The sequence below is a fragment of the Actinia tenebrosa genome, unplaced genomic scaffold (genome assembly GCF_029948245.1).
Source record: "Actinia tenebrosa isolate PJP-AT-01 unplaced genomic scaffold, QUT_ActTen_1.0 PGA_scaffold0__85_contigs__length_37466705, whole genome shotgun sequence".
NCBI classification, from domain to species: domain Eukaryota; kingdom Metazoa; phylum Cnidaria; class Anthozoa; order Actiniaria; family Actiniidae; genus Actinia; species Actinia tenebrosa.
The window spans coordinates 16,500,688-16,519,550 of record NW_028292569.1 but is presented as its reverse complement, the minus strand read 5'-3'; the positions used below and the strand labels follow the sequence as shown (position 1 = coordinate 16,519,550).

The 18,863-nt window shown below is 38.2% G+C and overlaps 2 protein-coding genes across 2 annotated transcripts; one reads left to right on the top strand and one right to left on the bottom strand.

Annotated features, from left to right (window-relative positions):
* The first annotated feature begins 2,303 nt into the window (after positions 1-2,303).
* Positions 2,304-3,194, top strand: LOC148913589 (cytochrome c oxidase subunit 5A, mitochondrial-like). The gene is made up of 3 exons (XM_089033451.1): positions 2,304-2,376; positions 2,567-2,854; positions 3,012-3,194. Exon 2 carries the CDS (start codon positions 2,655-2,657, stop codon positions 2,829-2,831), a length of 177 nt encoding a protein of 58 aa, XP_088889577.1. The 5' UTR covers positions 2,304-2,376; positions 2,567-2,654; the 3' UTR covers positions 2,832-2,854; positions 3,012-3,194.
* Positions 3,171-17,471, bottom strand: LOC148913588 (uncharacterized). Its single transcript, XM_089033447.1, has 20 exons — positions 17,142-17,471; positions 14,897-14,968; positions 14,611-14,682; positions 14,050-14,121; positions 13,702-13,773; positions 13,413-13,484; positions 12,835-12,906; positions 11,271-11,342; positions 11,084-11,155; positions 9,817-9,888; positions 9,326-9,397; positions 9,077-9,148; positions 8,914-8,985; positions 8,548-8,619; positions 7,681-7,880; positions 6,968-7,231; positions 5,987-6,319; positions 5,346-5,453; positions 4,270-4,869; positions 3,171-4,193 (listed from the first exon to the last, which is right to left on the bottom strand). The coding sequence occupies exons 1-20, from the start codon at positions 17,378-17,380 to the stop codon at positions 4,114-4,116; spliced, it is 2,760 nt and encodes a 919-aa protein (XP_088889573.1). The 5' UTR covers positions 17,381-17,471; the 3' UTR covers positions 3,171-4,113.
* Between the last annotated feature and the right edge of the window lie 1,392 nt (positions 17,472-18,863).

Here is an 18,863-nt window from a genome sequence, read left to right as displayed (position 1 = left end):
GGGTCTTGTTGTGTTGTCCGTGTGAAGAAATGTCTATTATATACATATTTATGTATCTCTTCAAAAGTTGTACGAAGTACTGAAATGTTGGGGTGTCATCAGTGCACTTTCAAGGACAACCCCCCTGGCTCTGCCCATGTATAAATTTTTATTTGATGAACACCCATAAATAAGGGACCACCCTAATGCACTTGACAACACACATCTTTCATAACAACATTTTCTATATAAGCCACGTACAATTCATTCACTTTCAAGTTTTGCAGCACAAGTCACATGTCGCGTAAGGACACATGAATTAAAAACTAGTTTGATTTTTGAAACCAGACAAAATTTGTGACATGCTGCTATGCTGGTTCTAGTGACCTATCACCTCAGTGTGTCCCGCCCCCGCCTTTAAGTGCTGAAACCGTGTTACCAAATAATTGGGCTACCTGTGTATTTGTTTCCACAGGAAGTCCAAAAAATGTTCTTGAAGAAAAAAACTTTATGACTGATAAGCCACTTCATTTATGTATTCATACGATGAAATTTCTAATTTCAAGAGATAAAAAACTTGAGTATATTAGTATCAGTAAGAACAATCAGACAGAGGTGCACATCTTGTTTACTTAACAACAACAGCTAGATACAGAATTGAAATTACACTTTTGGTTTAGACAACTGCAAAGACTCGAAAGATACAGTAAATATAACAATGCTGCTAATAATAATCATGTACTTGTCTCGTCAGAGTATTGTCAGAATCGAAATGTCTTTTAATCAAGACAAAATGAAAAATTAGAGACAATTTTCATATATAAATATCGACTTTGAATATAATTATTTTGAAAAAGTTAGGCCTAAATAAAGGTTTGATAAAAAGAAACCGGATTTAACTACAAGTTGCCATGAAAACCGCTCGTTTTTTTTGCAAAGAAAATGTTGACATTTGATGGAGATTTTCGGTTCATGTTAAATTTGATCAATCTATGTTTAAAATGAAAAATGGCCAGCTGAATTTGTCGACAGTTTTTCAAGAGCGTGATCTTTCGTTACTTTACGTAAAAAGGGAATACGGTTTAACATTTTAAGAACGAAATGAGGCGTATCAGCTATATTTAATGTATTTCAAGTACGGAATCAGTCCAAATATATTGCGTACGTTTGAAAAATTTACGTACAAAAACTTTAAAATACAGAAAACTAAAAAAATAAAAGAATTTGCGCTTACGTCTTCTTGAAGTTTTGCCATTTTCGTCCACGATGTTCATTTGCCTTGATTTAGATTACATTCTACAATTTAAAATATATTCCTTTGTTAAGAAAACAATTTAAATGCTTTCGTTTTTACGTTCCTTTTAAATTACAAAGAACTGAGAGGAAAAACCCGCCAACGTGACAAAAAAAATTCCGATTTTACCAATCAATAACTAGTCGATTAATCGACAACCAATCGGGAAGATGCTCCAGCGAGTTTTGAGCTCAGCGGTAGTATGATCGCGTTGGATTGTGGGATACTTTCTTCGCCGGTCGCCATTTTGTTTTCTTGGAGGCACAAGTTGTGAATAACACGTAGTTATTTTAGAGCTTGTTTAGCTTAATTTAAGACAAAATGCTAAGAGTTGTATCAAGAAGACTTCTTCCTCCGGGATTTTCTAGAGCTGTACCAGCTTTAGGTAAGTTTTTTGCCTGACTTTGCTTGATTAATGTCTGCTGGAAATTTATGAAACCTCTTCTGAGCTCGAGGTCGTGCCAAAGATCACGTTTGATGTTTTGGGATCTTGTGAATAGATGCAAAAGCTACTATTCCAAAGTTTTAGTTTACGGTATTTTGGTTTTGGTGATGTTGTCACTATGTTCAAAAGTGCTATTTTGATAGACCACAGATGCTAAATTTAACAGCAATTTTTCTCAGCGTACAAATATGTACAGAGATGTCTGTGAACGTTTTTTGAACTGCTTGCACTAGAAAAACTTAAGTACCATGGCTAAACAAGTTCACAGATATCTTTGCATTCAATATCCTCGTAAATATATGTATTTACAGTATAGTATTGGACTTAAATGTCAATAACAGAATCCAGAATGGTGTAGTGGTAGTGGGTAGTGCACTTGCCCTGCACCTCCGGTGTCTCAGGTTTAAATCCTAGATTTGGTATCACATGTGTCAGAGTAAAGGTTTGTTGGGTCTCAATCTTGAGTAAGTATTTTCTAAGGTTTCTTTAGGCTCCCACTCACTGTAAAACTTATTATGCTAAATTTCAAACCAGTTAGACATTTAATGAACTTGTTTAAATTGTTATTTCCGTAGGTATAAACTGCTCGTCAGTCCAGTAATAAGCCCAAAGAATCAGAAGAGGCTTTTGATGCAAGATGGGAGGCATACTTTAGCAGGTTCGTGTGAGGAGAATAGATTTTGAATGACTCGGAAATGCAAGGGAAATGGTTCTATCTTAATAATAATTGGTGTTTATATAGCACCTTTTCCAAAAGCTTAACTAATTTAGTATGGAATAATCTAAATCATACTATTTGGGATTTTATAACTATTTTTCAATTACTGGTACTTTCAATCTCGTTACAGACCAGACATTGATTCATGGGAGTTAAGACGAGGCCTGAACGAACTCTACGGCCATGACTTGGTCCCAGAACCCAAAATCATCAATGCAATGCTACATGCTTGCCGTCGTCTAAATGACTATGGCATGTCAGTGAGAATTCTTGAGTCTATTAAAGACAAGGCTGCTGGCAATAAAGAAATTTATAGTTATATTGTAAAGGAATGCAAGCCTGTGATTGATGAACTTGGGATCAGTACTCCTGAAGAACTTGGCATTTCTAAGTAGACTTGACGTATCGCTCACCATTGGTAAGTTGATTTTGAATTTTTTGCCTTAATTTATTGGTTGAATTTGTTGTCTTTGCATAATGGTGCCATTTTAGTACTACAAGTACCAGAATGCATTGCAATTTCATGGTATAATACCAATGATAAAGGGACTCAGGTGTTATTGTTTTTATTCTAGGTCATCCATTAGAGTGACCACTATTGGGATTTACAAAGAATGTGTCATCTGTTTTAATTATAAAGAATCAGTAATATGTTTTTTGTTTTTTTTTTTTTGTGAGACATGTGCATTTAACTACTGTCTGTTATGGAAGATTGTTGTAAATTAAACACAAAATAATAATAAAAATCATTTTATTGATTTCATTTGAACTTTAGAATTGAGAGCAGTATAACTAGTACTGCGATAATACATGACTCATAATGTATTCCCCTACAGGGCTAAAATTGTTTTTTTCTTTCATAGACTTAAGGCTAGCGAACTAATAGGTTTCACTAGTCATATGGTTTTGTAGATATCAAAACTGTATGACCCTTATTTTTTTCCCCTTATTTTTTCCCCTTATTTTTAAAACTACACTTGTTGCTTCACGTTAGTGTAAAAAGGGAGAAAGATATAAGGTGGAAGAGTGCATTCTATATAATACATGAAACAAAACAAAACACAGGGCTTAAAATAATGGCCAGAGAATGAGTAGCCATTATTTAAGCCCTGAGACGTATTGTGAAATAGGACACTTGCATTATGGCATCATTTACTACCACTACCAGAATCCCTTGCACACTTTCTTTTGTTCAGTTAATTAGCACCAATTGTTTTTCTTTTCTCATAAGGGAATAAAAATTTGAATAAGAAAGAAAATTCACAAAGCATTTTGGTAGTGATAGTAAAATGATGCCATCATTTAAACGACCTATTGCATTCTTTTATACCAAAAAAGTGGATATTACTGGAAAAGAACAGTGACCAAATACAAAACCAAATACCTCAATCACATCTTTGTGCAGCTTATACCTGAGTTAAATTCTTATTATATAAAACTATTATACTCCACTTAGTAATTGTTTTACAGATATATCATACATGCACTCTATCTGAAATTTGTGTTGTATGGGTAGAACTCCACTCAAAAATTGCTGTTTTGTCTAGACTCTTACAAAATATATGCCTATCCTCCTATCCCCTCGTGCAAGTATCTAATTTGCATAGTCATCACGATTTAAGGGTATTCTGTCTTTCCAAGGCAGTTATCTTTTCTCTGGTATGCAATTCAGTATTCCTATGTCGGTGGTCGGCCAAGGGGTCTAATTCTTGATCTGCTGTAGCCAACAACAGGAGTAGGGAAGAGGTTTGTTCGTTCTGAAAAAAAATCATAAATTAATCTGTTTATGATTAGGATATGACTTGTAGAAGTTTCATTGTTTTCGAGACATACTTGGCATCAAGTCTTCTACGAATCCATCTTCAATCTCTCCACTTCCGCTTCCGGTATCATCTATCCCATCTGTACTTCCGGTATCATCTTTGTCTTTCTCGGTACTTCCGGTGTCATCTTTATCATCTGTGCTTCCAGCATCGATTTTGTCTTGTTCGGCGCTGCCGCTTGAACTTCCATCAATATCGATGATTTTCTTTGGTTTGTTTGGTAATTTTGAACTGCTAGAAGTAGGCACGTTGGTACCATGATTTGAAGGCTTGCGAGTGCTTGGCCGGGTAGGTACTTCATCCCCCGATTCTTCTTGGTCGATCGGAGGTTTTTTCTCCCCGCCAGTAGCGGAGCTCACCTCCGGTGAACCAGATCCACCACCAGAACTCTCACCGCTAACTTGTGGTGAAACACCGGAGCCATCGCCAGATGTACCTGTGACTGTGCCTGAACCTGTAGTGGTCCCCGTGACTGTACCGGTGTCTGGTCCCGTCCCGGATCCCGTAGCAGATCCCACAGCAGATCCCACGGCTGATCCCGCACCAGAACCAGAGCCAGTCCCAGTTACGCGTTTCGGCGGGACGTACGGTCTTGGTGTTGTCTTCTTATCTATAAATGTAATACTGTTTAGAAACCACTTAAACAACGCATGCAGGGGATGCGTTCACATTTGGGAATTCGTCTGCTTAGCGGCGCAAAGTGCGGCGGAGGGAGGGAGAGAAGAGTGGGATCAGGGAAGGGAGAGAAACCCTCTATGCACCGCTACGCAGGTTATTTGTGAATGTGAATGCGATTAGAAGTTTAAAATACACCTTTGAATTAAGACTGCTTCACACTAGTGACGAAAGCAGAGGCAACTCAAATATAGTACATTTTCTCACTATGAAAAGAAGAGACGTAAACGCAAGAGAACGGGCAGTTTTAGTTTTTGCGTCGGCTTGAGTCACTAGAGATAACCAGGCTTTAAGACTATAACTGTAATTTGCGTGCCTCTTCGATCGAGAATCACGTAATGAGAAACTAATTGCGAGCACTCATGAAAACTATTTGCGGGCTAGTGGAATTTACAGGAGAGACATACTCACATTCTACACAATGTTCTCCATCCTTGCGGAAGCCATCCTTGCAAACACAGGAATACGCAGAAGGTTGGCAAACCTCACCTGTGCCGCACGCGTACCGACATTTAGAACCTGAAAAACACAACAGAAAGATGTATTTACTGCGGTTTTCGATATGCTGAGAACTAAGATATTCCAACGGCTTGTTTGGAAATTGGTTTTTTACTGCCGCGAGTCAATAATATCAAAGGTATCGATTATTTTAAATTGACGGCAGTGAAAAACTAAATTTCAGCATGCAGCTCGCAACTACAGAGTTATCGAAAACCGCAGTAAAACGTTTTCTCTTGTAGTGATACCAACCTAGAAACAGTTTATCTTGAAAAGCTATGAATATATACCTTGTGTCTGCGGCCTTTATGTATGTTGTGGCAGTGATTCAATTGCGCACCTCAAGAGACCGATTTAGTTTGAGGATGATATCGTCCGTTATGGTGTATCTTCACTTGTTAAGCGTTATTAGTTGATAGAAAAACAATCCTCATTCCACAGCGTGGGCTGAGATGCGAATAAATCACGCCCAGTCAAACCTCCCCTACCATAGCTTCTTTCTCAGGGCACTTCCATACATATAAAGACTACTCCGATCAAACCATATCACTTACTCATATCAACATAGAGTGACGTCTTGTGTGAAATCTTTCCTACTTCGTTCTGTGCTACACATGTATACGACCCCTCGTCACCTCCACGAGGATTTAGAATAATCAAGTGTCCCTCTTCCGTAATATGGTGCCTCTTTCCAAGGAACGTAAGAGCTCCATCCGAGTTGATGTGGAAGTCAGAGCTGTCTTCAGAAGCGACGCGGATCTGTAGTTCTTCCTTGAACCAAGTGATTTTGGGCTTGGGAATTCCTTGAGCACTGCACTTGAAGATAACTGGTTTGACTGGTTCTTCAACATCGACGACTTCCGGTAAGACGGTAAAAACTGGCCTCTCTGAAAAGCATGATTAAATTTGATTTAATACAAAAAAATTCAGATCTGTAATTGATATATTTTTTCATACTTGAGAGAGAGTTTTAAACAAAATGGTTCACAAAACGGGTTTGCGCATCTGTCGTCAAGTGTATAATAGACCTCTTCGGCTTGGGGGTAATGTTGTCCAATTTCAGACCACGTGTCATTCTCTTGAGAATAAGATTCTTTGTTTGAGCTGTATCCATATTCATGTGTCTTCTCATGTGCAACCTAGCGCAAACCTTAAACAAAGAAATGATACTCTAGGGAATGACACGTGGTCTGAAAAGGGAAAACATTACGTCAGAGCCGAAGAGGTCTATTGTTGCATGACGTAACATGCATGATACCGCAGGAAGACCACGGCAAAAAAATGCGCAATATAATAGCACCAATTTGGCCAAATTGCTAAGAATTTTATACACAAAATTTTAAGGTCATTGTTGCAAAGGACCGGGCCGAAATCACGGTTGGTTGACTTACTGCGTGCACAATGAACGCGCGCAATCTTAGGTTTGGTATTGTAGGCAAATATATGAAATAGAAGAGTCGATCTACGCTGAACGCGTAGTGTGCGCGCATGCACTAGTGTTCTAATTAGCAGAACTATTTTTTCCGTTTACTTACCTCCAATGTATAGTTCTGCAGCAGCAGCAGAAGACCCAGCCGCGTTAGTCGCAACACAAGCGTACTGACCGACATCTCTTTTAGAAACCGATTTAATAAGAAGAGTCCCCAGAGGATTGACAATATGGAGGTTGTCGAGCTTCAAGGCTGAGCCGTTCAAGGTCCACGAGTAAGTCGCACCTGGCTTGGCTCTGCAGTCAAGTGTAGCATCCTCGCCGTATATTACGAGTAATCGTTTAGGGCTCACAGAGACGTGTACTCGCTCTGTTAAGGTAAAAAAAAGTGCACAAATGATCAAGGGTGGGAATCGAGAATAGCGTATCAGACTCAGCATCACATCTGCATTATCCTCCTCCGCAGGTATCTATCTCCTTAGCTCTTTTTGCTCCTTGGGCTTCCTGTGGTGAGGACAAAAATGCCGAAGTGGGGAGGAGGAAGGTAGGGAGAAAGAAGAAGAGGAGATGGTAGATATGAGTATTTTTTAAATGCAGGGAGAAAGCGAAGAAAATTATGTTAGTAAAAATATTTGTAGAACGAAGAAAAATAAACAAGGAAGGAAAGAAGGAAGGAAGGAAGAAACAAACAAACAAACAAACAAACAAACGAACAAAGAAACAAAGAAACAAAAAACAAAAAAAACAAAAAAAAAACAAAAAAAAAAACAGAAAGAAAGAAAAAATAGAGAAGAAAAAAGATATTGGTCAATTGCTTACCACATACTGTGTCGGAGTCATTGACAGTGATCAAAGGAACCCCTTTAAGTGCAGGTGGAGACTGACACGTTATTAATGACTTTCTTGTTCGTTTTAGCCACTTACGTAACCACAATGCATTGCAATCGCAGTGCAGGCTGTTTCCTATTGCATTGGCGTACTCCACGCGTTGACGGAAGTAAAATGGTATGTCCCATACCCTGTTAGCATTATCAGAATTGTTAGATTTATAAATGTTTTACAAACGTAAATTATCTAACTCCAATGGAGCGCATACCATATATCCGTGAAAAACTTGGTAAGAAATTGCACATCTTTGCATAAATGTGTAAGTTCATTAAACCGTAGGCCTACAAACCTTTGCATTAATTTATACATTTTTGTTAGTTAACTTTTACAAGGATATATGGTATGCACTCTATACCATTCAGATTGCAAATACACCTCTTTACCATAGGTGTGATTTTGTCCCATTTCAGACCGCGTGTCATTGTCTTGAGAATAAGATTCTTTGTTTGGGATGTATCCATATTCGTGTGTCTTCTCATGCACAACCGTTAAACAAAGATATGATACTCTAGGGAATGGCACGTGTTCTTGAGAATAAGATTCTTTGTTTGGAATGCATGTGTCTTCTCATGCGCAACCGTTAAACAAAGATATGATACTCTAGGGAATGACACGGGGTCTTGAGAATAAGATTCTTTGTTTGGAATGTATCCATACTCATGTGTCTTCTCATGCACAACCGTTAAACAAAGAAATGTTACTCTAGGGAATGGCAATTGGTCTGGAATGGGAAAACATTACGCCCGAGGTAAAGAGGTCTATTAAGGGAAAATATATGGTCAAATTTGTTCTACTTACAGTCGGTTCAGCATGATTAGTTCAGCAAAGGCATCTTTGGCGACGAAAGAAATGTCATTGAAATACAACTGCCTGAAAAGTTGAGAAGATAAAGAAATGAGACAATATTTTACCAGGTATTCCCCAAGGTCTAATGCTTGGACCACTTCTTAAAAAAGGTGTAAGCATGTATAAGTTGCTAAGTAGAGAGGAGAAAGAATTTGACAAGTTTTTAACAGGTGTCCCCCAAGGTCTAAAGCTTGGACCACTTAATTCTTAAAAAAGGCGCAAGCATTTTGAAGTTGCTAAGCCGTGCGCTGTCAGTTCAGCAAGCAAGTACGCAGTACGTTCCTTGAGCGAAGTCAAGTTCGTAACATATAGACATACAAATCTCTAACTTGACGAAGCCCAGAAAAGATCCATTTGGAAATCGTAGTGAGTTTATTGGAGTCCAAATACCTGAAAAAATGAAAAAATAAAGAAAGTGAGACGAAATAAGAAAGGCATTGTCTTATCGGTAAGAACTATTGACATGAAAATAAATACTTACAAAGTTGTTAAAGCTCTGAGATCAATAAAGGAATTGTCGGCAATGTATCGGATACTATTGACACCTAGATGTCTGAAAAAATAAAATAAGATATAAATATAAATCTAATAGAATTAATAACTTTAAAAAGAATTGCAAGATATAAACAATTAGCATGTGTAAATGGCACATAATAGAACAGCTAGGAAAATAATCTCACCATCCCAATTAATATGAAACAGTTTTAGTTATACACGGTATTATACTTACAGCACTTTAAGCTTTCCCAAACCCACAAATAAATTCGGCTCTATAGAGGTTAGACGGTTGGCGTAAAGATACCTAGCAATAGACCATTGAATTATCAGTCAATGAATAGAATTTATGAGTATAAGTCCATTCCGTCCATCAGTCCATCCATCCATCCATCCATCCATCCATCCATCCATCCATCCATCCATCCATCCATCCATCCATCCATCCATCCATCCATCCATCCATCCATCCATCCATCCGTCCGTCCGTCCGTCCATTCATCCATCCATCCCTCCATCCATTTCCATCCATCCACTATCCATCCATCCATCCATCCATCCATCCATCCATCCATCCATCCATCCGTCCGTCCGCCCGTCCGTCCTTCCCCCGTCGGTCAGTCGGTCAGTCGGTCAATAAATTGGAGTTAACAGATTGGGATGCGTTCTATCTATCGGTTTGTAAACGTAAGAAAAATCTTCGAAATCAGAAGAGAATACACTTACAAGGCTTCCAAGTTCTTCAGTGGGGTTAAGGACCATGGATCAATTTCTGATATCCTGTTACGCTGTAAATGCCTACAAATATACCCAATATGCTAAGTCAGCGGTAAACTATACATGCGCATGCGTAAGTGACTTCAAAAGCTATAAAAGGATTGACTTTGGACACAACTTCCAAGGAGTGCGCAATCACATTTGTTTCTTGCCAATATAAACACAGGTAGCCCAAGCTTGGTTTCTGTGGTGTCCTGCTATAAGGAAATGTATGGAGATTCATCAAAAATTTCAATAAAATCATTGAAACAAGAAATAAAGCCTCGACATTTTACTCGATCATTGAGAAATAGCACTTCTTTTGAACTGCGTGGTTATTTTTTGAATTTAGCCCGTTTTAAGATTTTTTTCCCCACCAGTAAGAAATAAGAGAAGGTTGGAAACTCGAGTCCCAAAAGCGAACCATCACGAGTCTTTGAAACCTCGTACGTCTTTGAATTTCCTTTCCAGCGCCAAATGTTAGTCATGACCCTTCTCTCACATCTCATCTCGGCGTGACCTCGGGTCGATTGCCGAAAGAAATCCGTTGAATTGGTGTACAGTGAGCTCCAAGTACGGGTCAGAACAAGCGAGGTAGTATGTGAATACAGGCAAATTTCATGACTTAAAGACGCGAAGATTAATATCTAATGCGACTTTCTCGGTTCTATAGAGATGTGAGAGAAGGGTCATGACTAACATTTGGCGCTGGAAAGAAAATTCGAAGACGTACGAGGTTTCAAAGACTCGTGATGGTTCGCTTTTGGGACTCGAGTTTCCAACCTTCTCTTATTTCTTACTGGTGGGGAAAAAAATCTTAAAACGGGCTAAATTCAAAAAATAACCACGCAGAGCGAAAGAAGTGCTATTTCTCAATGATCGGGTAAAATTTCGAGGCCTTATTTCACGTTTCAATGATTTTATTGAAATTTTTGATGAATCTCCATACATTTCCTTATAGCAGGACACCACAGAAACCAAGCTTGGGCTACCTGTGGTATAAACAAAGTCTTAAAAAATAATCAATTCAGGAATAACATTAATCTGGCTTTTGGTACTGCGCATACACACATGTTGGAAACAGCTGCCAAAAAAATAAGGGGTTCTAAGAAGAAAATTAAAACTCGCTTGAACCAAATGGAAGGAGCGATACAAGGTCGCAAATTTACCCCCCCCCCCCCCCCCTCCACCCCAATCGCAAGAAATTGATAGTGCGCCTGTTAATTTTTTTACTCACAGTTTTTTCAGAGAATTAAGTCCCATTAGCATAGTGTTCGATACTTTTGTCAGTCGATTGTCAATCAGCGTCCTGTCAAATCAGATCACATGCTGTTAAAAGACACAGGTATCCCAAACAATTAAAAACGTCAATAGGACATAAGATCCTACTTTTATTGGGATCAGATTAATGATTCATTACTTACAATATTTCAAGGGAATTCTGGCGTTGGAAGCTACGTGGCTCAATATTGTCAATCAAGTTACGATTTAAATTCCTAAAATGCAAGAAAAGTTTCATGAATAGTAACAACAACAAGCAATAAAAATAATAATGTCTTTTTACTTGTTCCTGACATTGTTACTGTTGCTGCTGTAGTTAAATTCATTGTTGCGGCCATTCCTGTCATTGCGCTATATCAAGGGCACTAGGGCAAAAATTGGTGGTTTTTTAGCCGTTAGAAACTGTTTAAACTGTTACTCATCTGTTCTGTTATGTGCTGGCTTGATTTATTCAGTTTTCCGGTCCATATACGCCAAAAATACTGCTGTGACCAACGGTCCAATCGTATGTAACGAACTACTGTATCCTATACCTGCCTCGTGACCGCTTACGTAAGCGTACGCGTCGGTTAATAAGTTAATCCAAATCCCTAAATAACCAATCATTCTTGGTTACCCAAGATTACCCATTTCAGACCAGGTGTCATTCCCTCGAGAATCCTTTGTTTGAGTTGTATTCATATTCATGTGTCTTCTCATGCGCAACCGTTAAACAAAGAAATGATACTCTTGGGAATGACGCGTGGTCTGAAATTATTCAAACGTTACGCCCGAGCCAAGGAGGTCTATAGACCCCTTACAATACTCAAATCTCTGAAAACGAGAAGATTACAGGACATTGTAATAACTGTTTTCAAATGCCTTAATAATATGGCACCATCATACTTAAATTCAAGCTTTAAGCATCGCCTTAGTTCATATAATTTAATGGGGGTTAGGAAGCTGTGGGTACCTAAAGCGATTACCACTAGGTATGAGCTTCATTCTCACTTTTTTAGGGGTTAAGCTTTGGAATTCTCTCAGGGATGAGCATAGGACTCTGGATTCTATTAGTAGTTATAAAACAAAAGTGAGGAAACTTGACTTAACTTAACTTAGTTATTGATCATTTTTTACATCTTCATTTATTTACTACTTAAGATTTACTTTATTTAGTTTATATATTTTTCGGAGATACTAGCTTTTTTAGCTACTCTACAATCCGAAAAGGTTTCCAATTCTCAGGAGATTGAAATTCTTTCGTTTTGTCTTTCAAATTGTGCTCCTTTGGCAGTGGCGGATCTAGGGGTGGGTTTTGGGGGTTGCAACCCCCCCTATGAGAGCCATCGTAATTTATTATTATTATCATTATTATTATTATTATCATTATTATTATTATTATCATTATTATTATTATTATTATTATCATTATTATTATTATTATTATTATTTTCATGACAACACCAACAGCATCGCAAGTTTTATTAAAACAGGGGTGCCGAACACATTTCGCTCGCTTTTTTTTCCTATACGCCGTGTGTGGGACCTGAAACAACCATGCTCGCCTGCAGCAAATATTCATTATCATAGGACCTACTTCCGTTTGGGAACCCTGTGCTACTTTCCCGCCAAACAAGTACCTCAATCAATGCTACAACCCCCCTTTGAAAAAATCCTGGATCCGCCCCTGTTTGGCGTCACGTGCAAGTTCTATCTAATAATACTTACAGGAACTTGAGCAAGTAAACATCAGGAAACAACTGCGCTGTGACACGTTTGATCTTGTTGTCGTTCAAAAGCCTATTGAAGAAACAAGAATTGTCTCATTCGATCTCCGTAAAGTTAACACAAGTTTAGCTTGAGCCATGATCCACAAACAAATAAAGAAACGTCACAAAACCTGCATTGTATTCTGGGGTATTATGGGCAATTAAGTAAAGTAGGAGAGAAAGCAAGCCAAGTTTGGATATCTTAGCTGTAATGTTCGTTTAAGATCATGTTCAATTTGGTTTTCTTTGATGAGCAAAACCGTGGTGTTTTTTAATGGAATAAGTGTTTTTAAAAAAGAAAAAACACCGTAGTACAACAACAAGAGAGCAAAGCTCCAGTCCTATATTAGTGAACTTGTGATCCCCAAGACTAAGGTGCTTGTTTTTAGTGAAGGGAAGAAAACTGGAGTAAAAAAACTAGGATCACGAGAGAGAACCATCCAATATATAATGGAGGGTACGGATCGAACCCACAGCCATAGCGGTACTGAAGAGGCTGCGCTTTAACAGTACCGACATTAGGTATCTTGTACTTACAATGTTTGTAATCTTTTCAGCCCAAGAAACGCACCATCCTCGATCAGACTGATATTATTATTGCTGAGATCACTACAACGAAACGAATAAACCATCTTAACTAAAGGAAATAAAACAAAGAGACGAGTAATGGAGCAGCGCCGAGTAATTAGGAGTACAAAAAGACAAACAACGCTCCTGAGACGTGACGAGAAAAGCTGGATTTTGGAAGCTGTCAGCGAGGGTTGGTCAAATATTTTCAGTCTTTATTCTTTCTCGTTCTTTAAAATCATTTATGTTTCATACTCACAGTACTTGTAAATGATCCGCTATATCAAACATCGCATACTGTAGACTAGATATCTTGTTATTGGCTAAATTTCTACAGCAAAAATGAAAAGGAGATTAACAGATGACTCCCTTTTAAAGAAAATTTGAGCGGGAAAATCCATGATGACGCCGTGCGACAACAACAACGCCAACAGAAAACCAAGACCAACCCACGAAAAACCCAAACAAACGAACGAACGAACGAACGAACGAACGAACGACCCACGAACGAACGAACGAACGAACGAACGAACGAACGAACGAACAAATACAAAAAAACATATGACGTATCAATAAGATTTGTCTCTTTTCTGTGTCCAATACTTACAAAATTCTGACTCCTCCTGTGTTGCGCAAAAATCCGAAATGAATTTCGCTGATTCGATTTTTCCTTAGATTCCTAAGCAAACGAATAAAACGTCACAACAACTTAAAGCTCGCCTGTGCCCTGTGAACGAGCGGCAGACCCCTGGGTTGCCGAGGATGAAATTTTTATGGAGGAATGTTGAGTGGTGTTTGATTTATTCAAGAGAAACTTTTTTTTCGCATGCCTTCTCATTTTAGGGCAGTTTTTGTATGATATGTGAAAAACTCCAAAACACAGACATGACCGTGACCGTGTCCAAGCATTTTGATTGGATGAGCAGTAATTTAGCGCGCTGTGATTGGTTTGAAGGATCTTGTCAATTTTATATCACATGACAATCATGGCCGCGTCCGTGCCGTGCCGCTTCTCGATCATTCGAAATAAAATGTCTATGAACTAGGTCAATATTAAGGTGTCTAGCATTTAGCTCGAAATTTACTAATAACTTATTAAACGCAGTCCAGGGACCGAAAAAGACAAACGCAGTTTGGTAAAATTTAGTATGGAATATTGTTTACTTACAAATTAGTCAGCGACGGCAAAAAAGCAAACGAAGCAAGCTGTAGTTTTCTCAGTCGGTTTCCTTCCAAATTCCTAAAAATTCAGAGCAAAGCTCCAACTCATATAACGCAACAAACATTAGTAACAAAATGAGAAATTAAAAAAGTATCGTGCGCTACACGTTTAGGGGAGGAATTGATTTCAAAACTGGACCCTCGTTCCATTCCCCCTCCCCCTTAACGAGCGCGCGCAACGCAGCAGGGCTGGGCCCGACAGTAATGAGTTTTAAAATGAAAGAATGAATTACAAAGTTCGTAGTTTCTTGACGCTCCTGAAATCCTCACTTCTGAGTTCTGAGATCCTGTTTCGGTCCAAAAGCCTGGAAAATAAATAAAGAAATAATCGAACTTTAGGTTAACTTTGTGTCCGACCGTCCGTCCGTCCGTAATGATAATAGTTAATTCAATCATGTGTCGTCCAAGAGCGTAGAGTTCGTTCAAAATACGAACATGAAATGAGAAGTCCGTCCGTCCGTCCGTCCGTCCGTCCCTTCATTCGCCGACCATCCATTCCTTCATTCAGGGTGGCTCCATAAATGGATATTGACCTACTGTCTAAGATTCTAATTGTTGTTTTAGCTTGTGGGGGTTACACTCAGTCAAGTACCACTTAACAAAAGTACAGCGTATTCATTTCATAATATTTCATATATTAAGGTGGCTGGAGCCCCTAACGCTTGACCGCTATCTTCCACGTTTGGAACGCTTGTGCATAAACGTGTTTTATCCGATTGCAAATCTTTTTTGCACATAAGTCACATAAAGATTGAATTAATGTTTGATGCAGTTTTTAATGAGATCGGACGTCATAACACGTGATTATGATGAAATATTTTGTTTTCGTTTAGAGAACAATTTTAGCCTTGCAGAGCGTTCAACACTAAAATGCTTCGTACCACATAATTATATACTAGATGCCTTCATTTATAGGGATTTTTGAAAACATCTATCTAGCTAATTATGAGATATTTGAGATTTTTTAACAACTTGTTTTAAACACTTGTTTACTTTATTCAAACGTGGAGGCATCTGCAAGGCTAAAATTATTTTCTAAACTAAAACAAATATTTCATCATAATCACGTGTTATGACGTCCGATCTCATTAAAAACTGCATCAAACATTAATTCAATCTTTATGTGACTTATGTGCAAAAAAGATTTGCAATCGGATAAAACATGTTTATACACCAGCGCTCCAAACGTGGAAGGTAGCGGTCAAGCGTGAGGGGCTCCAGCCACCGTAACCCTCAAATGGTTTCCGCATGTAATTATGAATCATAAACCAGTGAATAATGATGATGGAATTTTATTACGTTATTAAATCTATCTACTGGTTTTACACTCCAAAACTACCCCCCCCCCCCCCCCCCCCCCAAAAAAAGAGAGAAATTTTAAAAATTAAATCTAACGCGTATAGTATTGTGCTACAAATGTAAATGCTTATATATATTAAATTATATTTAACCAATAGAGAGCACTCGACTGGAGGGCTTCAGAACTGCCACTATTGTAATACCTAAGCATTTAGAATTCCAATGCAAAAAATGTTTGAATTAAATAGCTTATTAATCAGGTATTAAATGAATTATTGATTGCTTGATAGATCTAAATTAATCATGATGATTAGTTCAAGAGGAGAGAACCTTCAAAAACCTTATCTGGTATATTTAGAAAAGAATGCCTTGATTTTTTTCATGATTGGTTTTTTGAGTGAAGTTTGTGAGGACGTTTAGCTGATTAGGAAGCATAGCCAAGGTTTTCCCCCATCGCCGTCACAGCTAAGCCTAAAATCTCTATAAAATCTTACTAGAACGGAAATGATTTTGTGAGTGTCAACCCCCGCTTATCGAAGGTATGCTGGCTGTATAGGTCAATGTAGAAGAAAAGCTGGATCGTATCACATGGCGTTTGAGCTGTATATCATTAAACCCAGACATAGCACAACTCTCATTTAATACATCAGTAATACTATTACGATGAATAGCGATAAAGCAGGAGAAAAATTAATATCTCTATAGAGTATTAAATTTTTTTTTTTCATCATTGACTATACCTACAAAATTGACTATACCTACCAGCAAAAGCCGATATTTATCATATTTTTTTATTGGTGCCATAGTTCTTCCTTCTAAACAAGTACAATACTGTAAACAATGTTGTAAACCAATCTCTATTCGTGACATATGAACCCGCAAGAGAACAGCCGCAGATAACCAACATCTCATACATTCAACATCACATAACATTTAGAGACTTTTAAGAATAAAAGCATAAAAATAAAAGCATAAAAGCATTCTTGAATTTCAAATCAATGCGGTTGTTCATTCGATTCTATACGTTTACAAATGTCCTACGAAGTCCTTTACAAACACTACGAGTTTTTATCTGATTGATCGATGCATTACACACGCACTAAAACGGCTTCTTATCAATTAAGCATGCTCTACGATGGCTTTTAAATGCTTTCAAATGGTTTCCATGAAATTACTTACAAGGTTATCGTCGAGGCTGGCAGTGGAGACGGGAATTGCTTGAGTTTCCTACTTGTACAGTTGACCAACACACCAGAACTTGAATCCTGAGGTGAAATCTCTTTCCAACATTCACACTCCTTCGGACAAATCAATGTAAAACGAGTGAACTTTTCCTCTCGAGCGCGTCTCTGACAAAATCCTTTATCAAAGGCAAGAAACACCACCGCCAAAAGTAACAGCGCTCCCTTCATTTTCATGGTAAACAAGCGATGGAAACTTAAGATCGATGTACTTTGGCTGGCTGGGAGAGCTAGGCCAGACCGTCTGCCTTGATGCCTTGAGCGGCAATGACCCTGTGGGGTTAAATAGCACAATGAGAAGCGAGTATAGTATTATAATACTTACGAGGGGAGAGGAACTTCCGTAGGCGTATTGAAGTGAATTCCGCCACGCGCGCGTTATGTGTCGTTGATTTATTTCAACCGCAAAGCGTTTTTGGTTCGTATTTGTAGCTTTATTGTATTTACTTTGTCAAATTGAGACTGTGGTATTATATTTTGAGTTCAATTCAAAAGGTCTTGCAATATTAATCAAAAGTGAACTCGTATGGAAAATCTATTAACTTAAAATGTCTACGATTTTTTGATACCTGTCAGATCTTTATTTATTAATGGTGGCTTTCTCCTCTCCTTTTCTTTCAATCATTTCCCCTCTTTTTTTACTGCTTTATTTTGTTCTTTCCATTTTTTCTCACTTTTTTCTCTCTTTTCCGAGTATGTTCTCTTTTCTTCCTTCCTTCCTTGCCTCACTAATTTCTTTTTTTCTTTCTTTCCTATATCCCATTTATTCCCTCTAATTTTTCCTTCTTCCCACTTTACTTCATTCTTCCTTCCCTCATTTTTTCTTCTTTCTTTCCTTCTTTTTTCACATCCATCCTTCTTGCACTCAGTTCAGACCCTAAACTTGTTCGTTTTGCCGATACTTGTGGCCCTCTTATTAGGAGTCTAACTATTCTCGGCTCGTCACCTTCAGCCCACACTGAAGAGATCATTGGTAGTTTACTTTGGCTCTTTGAAACATAAAAACATCTGAACTGAGTCGCAAAATGAGGTGACCCGCGTTTCACAGATCATAATTGACATATGCTAGCCCAAACGTGAAAAAATATCGAGCTACAAAATTTCATAATCAAGTTGTGTATGATATATATCAAGTTTTTTCTGATCTCAATCAAGTTTTCCTGTTCTCAGTCAAGTTTCTCCTGTTCTCGATCAAGTTGTTCGTGTTCTGTTATTCGTGTTTCATATAAAGTTTGCAGCTAGTTTGGTGTAAGCAGTGTTCGAAGGCTACGTGTTTCATCAACCTCGTTCCCAGGGCCCTCTCATCGAACCGACACTAGGAAATATTAGCGTGAAAATAAAGTTATGTGTCCGATGTTCCCGCTAAAAAATCAAGTCAGGTGTGTTTCATGCCTTGAGCATGCGCATCAACCACCCTAACAATTGTGAAAACCGATTTCGTATAAGCGTTAAAAATTGCTGGACAGTGTAGCGGAAATAACAGATCTGGCCCCCCGAGCCAATTACAGTGCTTGACTATAACTGTTCATCCAATCAAAAACATTGTGGCACTGAATTGAACAGTAAATACGCGTCACGTCATCTCAAGGCCTTCACGCGTCACGTTAGTGTCTGACGGTTTTGCGAATTCTATTAAACTGGTAACACAGGTTTGTCTATA